We start from the raw sequence: 8,695 nt of genomic DNA, 5'->3' as shown, positions 1-8,695 counted from the left end.
TATAAAGCAAATGCTTGAAAATTTGTATTATTTAATGGGTTTGGGCCCCTCTTGTTACCGGAAATTGGGCTTGCCCATTGGAAAACCTAATAATTAACAGATAGTTGACTCCACAAAACGAAAACGTACCAAGAGAAATACAGAAATATAATATGTATTTATAATAAATATTAATTTAAGTAGCATGATCATATATCTACCATGTAATTTGATATTATTTTATATTTGATTTAAAAATCACATGACGACACTTTGTCATTAATATTCAAATTGTATGAAAAGGTAGGAAGCATTTGGACGTCAGCAATGATGAAGTATACAATTAATATAAAAACCCTCCAGCTCCATACCACCTAAAAAAATTGCATATTCTTAGAAGAAACCCTAGTCAAATGCTTCTATTTGATGTGAACCAAACAAACACAGACACTTTATTAGAAAATATGATGCATTTCAGTCTTATGATTTGGCAATAACCAAACCAAGTAGTCAATGTATGAAATATGATAATCAATTTCACAGATTCTTCAACTCCCCATGAACCTGTACCAGCTCGGATGTGTGGTGGGGTCGTCCCATTCAGCGAAGACATTAAGAATTTCAATTATGACAAAAAGAAATACGAGGAAATGGAACAAAGTTGGTAAGTCTTGCACAAGGGGTACAGCAAATCAAAACTGTAAAGCACTACTGGTAACTGATTACCATAATCAATTATATCAAGAGTTCAATTAAAAAAACTTACAGGGTTTTCAAGAAGGAACGAGTTCATTAACCTTTCTGTTTGAGACCATTCAGCCTTCACATAAATGTGCAAACGAGGTTAAAACAGTAATTCCCAGTGGCTTAATGTTGTCGAGTCTCTGACAAGTGGTAAGAACTATCCCAGATGCAGTGGCAAGAAATAAACAAATTCAACAGCTCAAGATTTTGTGACAGATAACTTTCTCAATGTCCGGTCATGCCTGCGTATCGCACTTACACCCTCAACCACCAGAACAATCTGAATATGGGGGGCAGAGTATGCATTACGACAGAGAAAAATGAAAAACAAAATTGTAATGTTCTTTATAATACATCAACTCGTAATAATCTTTATAATACATCAACCGACTAAAATACTTTAATATAGATCCTATTCAGATTTCATTGTATTCAAAGCTTAAAGGATTTGTTAATTTGGTTCAAAATTCTAGAGTAACTTACTAAGAAGTAGTTTTTCTTTTCCTTCTAATAGTTTGATTATAAATCAGGAATTCACTTGCAATGGAGTTAGAAGCCAACCAAAATAGAGAGAAAACCATGCATATTTGAATTGCTAAAATCAGCAAATCGATAACTGTTAGGATCCTAAATGTCAATACCATCCTGGTGATACTAAATTAGCAATTTCTGTCATAAAATTAGCAATGCGTAAGAAGAAGCTACATAATCCTCATATAGACCTTCCTATTGAACTATTTGACACAACAAGCAGTAAGCAGCTGTTAGGCAGACATAACAAACCTGAAAGCAAGCAAAAGCCATAGCAGTTGCATAATAGAAGTTTGCATTGCCAGTACCCTGAAAATTTAATTAAGATCTAAATTTATGCCTTAGCTTATTTAGTCATAATCCAATAAAGTGAAATCTCAAGGAAAAGGCATACCCTCCATATCCATAGATTGTGCATCACAGGGCTGAGGAGGGAAACTCCAACATATCCGCAAAAGAGTAAGAAGGAGAATTGCATATCTATAAGGACAAGGAAGATACCGTGTTTTAAGATGCCATACCAAATCAAATTGACAAGTTAGAAAGAGTCATGTTCACTTGCCTGCTAATTCAAAAACAAACCAACCTAGCAAAGCCAAATATAAAGCTGAATCGCCAACCTAATCAAAACCAAAACACCGGACGAACAAATGAGAAAACAACATCAGATATATTCAGAACAGAACCAACAATATAAACAAATCCCATGAATTATCTGTTATTAGAGGAACTAGGATGATTGTCTTCAGGTAGAAACTTTCGGTGATAAAAAAATCTAAAGGTGAATTCTGAAACTTAATATTTGTGAAAAGGAGTACAAAAGAGATGTTTGCACAGATGGAAAAAAGGATAATGTTTTTACTAAAGACTTAAATTGTTCCTGAGTAAGGAACAAAAGATAAAACCTTTGCCAAAACTTCCATAGAAGCAACTAAAGACATTTTTACTCCCATATATTGGCACCAATTAAGTTCACGTAAGAGTTTGTTAAATAAAATCATAAGTGCAATATATTGGGACCAATTAGCAAAACCAACCCAAACTGGGGTACACTTACTGAAGGATAAGATTTGAGCATCGATGAGATAGCAATATACACAAAAGCCAAAAAGCAAGGCCGGTGGTTCAGACTTATGGCCAATGGCAATACCATGAATAGAATATTCACATGGAACACTATCAAAAAGAAATTTCTGAAAAATTCAAAAACTTCAGCAAAGAAGTACCTGCAAAAGAAAAATCAGGTGCACAAGACATAATGAAACAACTCAAATATAGGATATAATTTCTAAGTTCTACAGAAAACAAAAATCAATTAGCCTCACCACAAAACACCCATGTTTGGAGACAAATCTTCCACAGTGAGGATGAATCCATATGTACTACAGAAACAAGCCACACGTAGAGTCAAAGCTTTCATATGGCAATGAAAGAAAAAATAAAGAGCTCTCTTACGTGATATACCAAAGCATTGTATATCATAATATCATGATTATAAAGATTAATTAATATGACATCAATATTAATAACAATGCTGAAATCAGAAACCGCTCTATCTGATTAACCATGATACTAATATACTTGACCAGTGCAATCAGTGAAAGCCAAAAGGTGGAACTTCAATCTAGCTGGTTCACATGAAGCTAGCATTCCATAACAAGAATGATTTTTCACATCTTGACAGATCATGCTCATGAACAAAGTTAGTTTTAGAGTGTATAGCAAAGAGGATCACCTAACCTATGGAGCTTACTGTAGAAAGTTTTCAGAATACATAAAGGTTAGAGCTCTGTTACAGTCTCAGATTTCCTGTTTTGTTCTTTTACTAGTAATAAAACCCTAAACCAAATAAACAGGACATATACAAGAAAGACACCACCAAGATAATAAGAAATGGAAAAGCTACATACACAACTTAGATTCTTTGTGGCTCCCTTTTCAGGTTCTTCGTGTAGAAGTAGACAGCCATGATAATAAAATTTGCAGCATTTAGGCTTCTAAATATAGGGGTCTTGAACTCAAGAACTGAATGCAGCAGATTTCAATACACAACTAAATGTATTCAAACATTAAACCAACATATCCACATGGATTATATGGACTTCAGGAAGAACTCCGAACAGATTTTTTATTAGGCAGTTTCAAACTTTTTTAGTAACTCAAAATAATACTGGTCACTATCTAATCAACCTCCTATTCCATAAAGGTTAATTTAGAAGAATCATGCCTAATAAACAAGACAATTGTTTCACATGAAGAAGGGTACGAATTGAGTAGATTAGTCCTATAAAATAGGTTATCAATTTAATATACAGATAAAAAGCACAGAATAGAGCACATAAAGAATACCTTTTAAACATCTCTGACAGACCACCATTCTGTTTAACTGATATGCCACATAGAATAAGCACATAGACAGACCAGAAGGAAATCCACAACAAAAATTGAATGACTGGTTTCCAGGAGAAGGTCACTGGTAACTTTGACTGATTCAGTTCCTCTTGTTGACAAGATGTATTACTTAAGGGATTATCTCCACATTTGCTGCATCTACTATGAATGAACAATTTCCTGGGAGGAGCATCTGGACCATATCCTAGTAAAAAAATCAACTGGGGAAAAAATTAACAACAGTTACTATAGGCAGAGTTATTTACAAAAGCACTCAGGAATTTCAGAAAAGTTCTTTGTGTGTTCCTTACAAGACTTTATCTACTTCATAAAGACAAAAGACATACCGGAATAATTAATATTGCAGGATAAAGAGATAAATGAGTAGCCACAACCCACCCAAAAGCAGCCAAGGCAGGCATTCCTACAATTCAACAAATGGTGTTTAATAAATTACAATAACAGAAGCATTGTAAACCAGTTTAACCAACTATACCTTAATCAATTAAAATTTCAAATGATCTTACAGTGAAGCAAACTTTTTGTGTCATGATTCATGAAACGGTAACCTGAAAATAATTTTCATGATTGGTACAGAAGTGACATAGGTGCACTTCTTTGTCAAACTAGGCATATATTAACAAAAACTTATGAGCCTCTAATCATTTATTGCTCCAAATATATACAAAAAACGAAAAAAGGAACTGAACCATCAAAAGTGTGCATGACACAGATGCTCTTTAATATATTTTAAAGGTATTCATATCTTTACAACCCAAAAAATAAAAACGCATATAGGAAAAGAAAGGTGGAAAAATTAGAAGGGAATACCAATGTCTTAGTAAACCTCTTAAAATGTAAACCTTATGGACAATTTTTAAATTTCACAAGCATTCAGCCAAAAAACTTAAGGAAAAACGGGCAAAATGATACGGCACAAAAACAATGACCCAAGTACCAGGCAAAGATTCAAAATTTCTTACTTTTACATGCTCCATAAAGAGATGATAAGACGACCAGATTTTCAACTGGTGATGTGGACAAACCTACACAGGCTACAATTGTGAAAGGATTCCACAAGTACACAAGAGCAGCAATATCTCCAGAAGAGAGAATCTCTGCAGGTAACATGGATACTTATGAGGAAAAGGGAAGGAAGGATTAAAAGGAAATATATAAAAATTTGCATATGCACATAAAGAACTAAGCATCTTGAAGCAAATTTACCATCATGATCTCTGTAAATTTGTCAATAAAATTACCTAGAAATCGTACTTAATTCACTCAAGAAATCCACTTTAAGTTTGTCAAGATTCTATACGTTGTCATTTCTTTTCATCCGAAAATCTCAGCAATTTAATAAAATATTCATAAAAAGGAAGAAAGACTAGGTGGCAATAAGCAGAGTTCCATAAAACAAAAAGGTACAATAACCAAACTATTTCTCTAAAAAGACAGTGATGATCTTACCAAACAACACACTAAAGTTTGACAATCACAGAACTTAAAGCCATCTCTCATTCACAAGTTTTGAATTTTCTAATCTTTTTATCCAGGGTATTAAAAAATTTCCTATAATATCCTCTGCACAGCAGAACTTGAGTGAAGAATATTAATATTACTCTGGAACAAATAAAGTCACCTGAATTTTTTGACAATGCATGGAGTTCTAAGGATTTCAATCTTTGAGCATATGCTGCCTGAAGATTCTGACCGGTAGCACGAAGCAGTATTGCACTCATGACATCTGCCAGCACAAAAAGTAAACTGTATCCAAAATGTGTTGAGATCAACAACATTACTAAATGGAGAAAAGATTTTAGAAGGAATACAAAAAACCGAAACATTAAATCAATTACATAAGTACAGGAAGGAAAAAAGAATTTAATGGAAATCCCAGCTTATCAGAATGAGCAGTAAACAGCACATATTTGACATCATTAAACATCATCAAAGATATTTGACAAAAACAAACTAACAGAAAAGTGTTATCTATCTCATCCAAGACATAGAATCATCACTCACATGATAAAAGGGTTCAGGATTTAAACCTTTTTATGATAATATTAATTTATCATTATTAAAAACACAATAAATACAGAAAAAAGAAAAACCAGAAGCATTAGCTTACTTTTACAATTTTGTCCAAACTTCTGTTTGCTACTTTAAAGAGCTTTTTCCTTCATTTCTAATTTATATTATCTGAAAACGTTCCTGTATATATGCATGTGCTATTTTTTTTTTTTTTTTTTTTCTTATTTGTGTCTCTTTAATCAAATTGTAGAAGAGCCAAAGTCACACTATGCAGACGGTAGAATAGCTCAGCTACTTGAACTGAGAAAGCTTCTCACAGAAATATATGGGAATTTTGCATTTAACAACTCAGCCATAGATAGACTTGCAGGTAAAGTTAAATTCCATTTGCCAAATTGGAACTGGATATAGAATTTGGATTGGCCAATATGAATAGAATCTTCTTCCAAATATTACACATTGGCATTTCCAATTCAATTCAACTCTAATCCGATGATACCAATCAGGGCCATAAACATAACATTTGAATAATTAAGAACTAATTTAGTACCTGCACAGAAGATGATCGGGTTGCCCTTCAATCCTACACCAAAAATTAATACAAATATCAAACAACCAACAAAAACCAATAAAGAATCATCACAAGGGTTGAATGCCATCCCCGATCCATGAGACCTAACCAAATGAAAGTATGCATGTAGAGTGCTTTTGTGTGAAGCACTTCGAGCAAAAGCATATATTGCAAGAACACCAAAAGCGCCTCACTAAAAGCATCTGTCAAGTGCATCTCTCTAAAGCACGTTTGCATTTAAACACATTTCAATAAGAAACCTAGAATACACCTTTAAACGCTTCAGCAAATACTAACAAAACATAACTATTTTTGTTTATTTGAAAGCGTTTCTAAATCAGTAACAAACGCACATACAAAGGCGCACTTTGACCAAGAAAATAATTCACCGTTTATTTGATGTAATTATAATAACATTAATTAAGATCAATTAGCACCTCTTAACAGTGAGCGGCCCGAGCAGAGAAAGTAACAGAGGAGAACCATGATACATTGAACCTGCAAATTAGAAAACCAAATTTTAGAAACATCTCGTAGACCAAAAAGAACAAAACAAAGAAGTAAGTAGCCAACCTGCGTATGGAGACATTGATGATTGCTTTAGCCAGTATCCCTCCGCCACTGGAAAAAATAAAAACAAAAAGGAAGTAAAAAATTCACTCATTAACTGATTAAGTTCAGCAAGTATTAAGAGGGACAGGAAAAGACAGTACAACGACGTATGCTGGTGAGAGGAGTGGAGACTTCGGGACGAGAAGATAAGTTGAGATTTTTTGGGAAGTAAATTAAAATTAGCCTGAAAATCACCGAAGCTACGACCCAAAATAAAAACGAAGGCATTCTGTAGATCTTGTTGCGCTTCCCTTCTAACTTCGTCTCCATTTTTGGCGAATGTTTTGACATCGACGATCGATGTCGGAGAATGAAGTACCGAATGTGAAAAGGCTTTCGGGAGTGTTGTGACTCCAAGGATGTCCTGATTTCCAGTGAAACGACGCTGTTTTGGAAAAATAACCTTTTTAGGAGCTTATAATAATTAATCACGCTTAATCTTATTAATAGATAGACAACCACAGCAATAAAATATAATTTTACCTCACAATTTTTTTCACTTTTATATTATATTTACGAGTATTAAATCTCTTACTTAAAAAGGTATAGCATGATTTGTCACCGTAAATAAGAATAATACTCTGCATATTTAAATTTTATTGTATAAATATATACATATAATATATTATAATAATACACTAACTGATATTTGTTTAATATTTTATTGTATAAATATTAAATTAAACTTAAGATGGTATAGCATGATTTGTTTATTTTTTTTAATTAACTGATATATTTTTTTTTATACAAAGAATTTTTATTATGTATTATGTTTAATAATTAATTAAATATTTTATATTTGAATTATTATATTAATTTTCAATAAAAGATTTATAAAAAATACTAAAATTATTATAATATTCTTATATTTTTAGAAACATATTATTGATGATGTGTCGTATTAAATCTGTATATATATATTTCATACTTTTTCTATATGCAAATTTTAAATACATATTTTTCATTATTTATTATATTATACTTATATTTTCCATATACTATTTTTTTCTCATTTTCATATTTGCTAAATAAGATTATAATAACCTTTTTTTTAAGTAAATTTCTTATGGTTACCCGCGCATAAAAAACTTACTTCCACCATGCCAAGTGGCAAATTACAATCATAAACTTTAAAACCATAAACATTTGCATTAACATAAGCATTTGTCATAAAATCCCTACAGTGAGTCAAGATATAATCACAACTAACATTTCTTTTTTCCCATTTTGCAAGTGAAAATCACCTTATATATTTAAAAAGATGAAAAAGAAGAATGACTTCAAAGAAGAACGATGGCAAAGAACATTAACAGTAAACAAACAATTGATTTATCATATGTGATTATTTTTTAACCTTTAGAGTCAGATAAATTGAGGTAAATTTTTTACGAATAGGTGAAAATTCACTTTATATATAGAGACACTTTCGACAACCCGAATTTAATGGTCATATGAGTATAAAATTGGGAATTGTAGATTTTTTTTATAGAGCGAATTGTATTTCTCACCGAAAGTTTGATAAAACCATAAATTCCCACTTATTGAAATTCTAAGCTATAAAATTTTACTTAAAATCTAATTTCATTAGAAAATAAACTAACAATTGAAGGGTATAGGTATCAATTTTTCCTCCCAAAATTTTGAGCATACATAAAAAGATTGTTTCATAAAATCATTTGATCAGTGAAGAGAAGTGTAATTTGACCATAATCACTTTAGATAAAAATTTTGTACTTTAGAAATTTAGTGGGTGAAAAACTATAATATACTCTTTTTGTATAATCCCTATATAAAATAAGTATTTTTATTATATTTAATTTTTTATGATTTACT

At 31.7% G+C, this 8,695-nt stretch overlaps 1 protein-coding gene across 2 annotated transcripts; it reads right to left on the bottom strand.

The window, feature by feature from the left end:
- Positions 1–662: 662 nt before the first annotated feature.
- Positions 663–7,265, bottom strand: LOC123210614 (phosphatidylinositol glycan anchor biosynthesis class U protein-like). Of its 2 annotated transcripts, none has more exons than XM_044629080.1 (14): positions 6,964–7,265; positions 6,824–6,871; positions 6,688–6,748; positions 6,230–6,262; positions 5,288–5,412; positions 4,629–4,763; positions 3,993–4,069; positions 3,604–3,866; positions 2,580–2,636; positions 2,312–2,480; positions 1,817–1,874; positions 1,649–1,734; positions 1,507–1,563; positions 663–1,003 (listed from the first exon to the last, which is right to left on the bottom strand). In XM_044629080.1, exons 1-14 carry the CDS (start codon positions 7,151–7,153, stop codon positions 923–925), a joined length of 1,440 nt encoding a protein of 479 aa, XP_044485015.1. In that variant the 5' UTR covers positions 7,154–7,265; the 3' UTR covers positions 663–922. The 2 variants fall into 2 exon arrangements, with proteins under 2 accessions (XP_044485015.1, XP_044485016.1); XM_044629081.1 differs by having other exon boundaries at positions 5,288–5,392.
- Between the last annotated feature and the right edge of the window lie 1,430 nt (positions 7,266–8,695).

This window comes from Mangifera indica, chromosome 3, assembly GCF_011075055.1.
Source record: "Mangifera indica cultivar Alphonso chromosome 3, CATAS_Mindica_2.1, whole genome shotgun sequence".
Taxonomy (NCBI): Eukaryota; Viridiplantae; Streptophyta; class Magnoliopsida; order Sapindales; family Anacardiaceae; genus Mangifera; species Mangifera indica.
The sequence above is the reverse complement of the archived record's forward strand: the minus strand, read 5'-3'. Positions and strand labels throughout refer to the sequence as shown.

Coding starts and splice junctions, on each gene's coding strand:
- LOC123210614 (XM_044629080.1), bottom strand. CDS start 7,153: ATGTCAAAACATTCGCCAAAAATGGAGACGAAGTTAGAAGGGAAGCGC. Junction 4,764..5,287: donor TGCATTGTCAAAAAATTCAG/GTGACTTTATTT, acceptor TGTTACCTGCAG/AGATTCTCTCTTCTGGAGAT. Junction 2,481..2,579: donor CCAAACATGGGTGTTTTGTG/GTGAGGCTAATT, acceptor TTTCTTTTGCAG/GTACTTCTTTGCTGAAGTTT.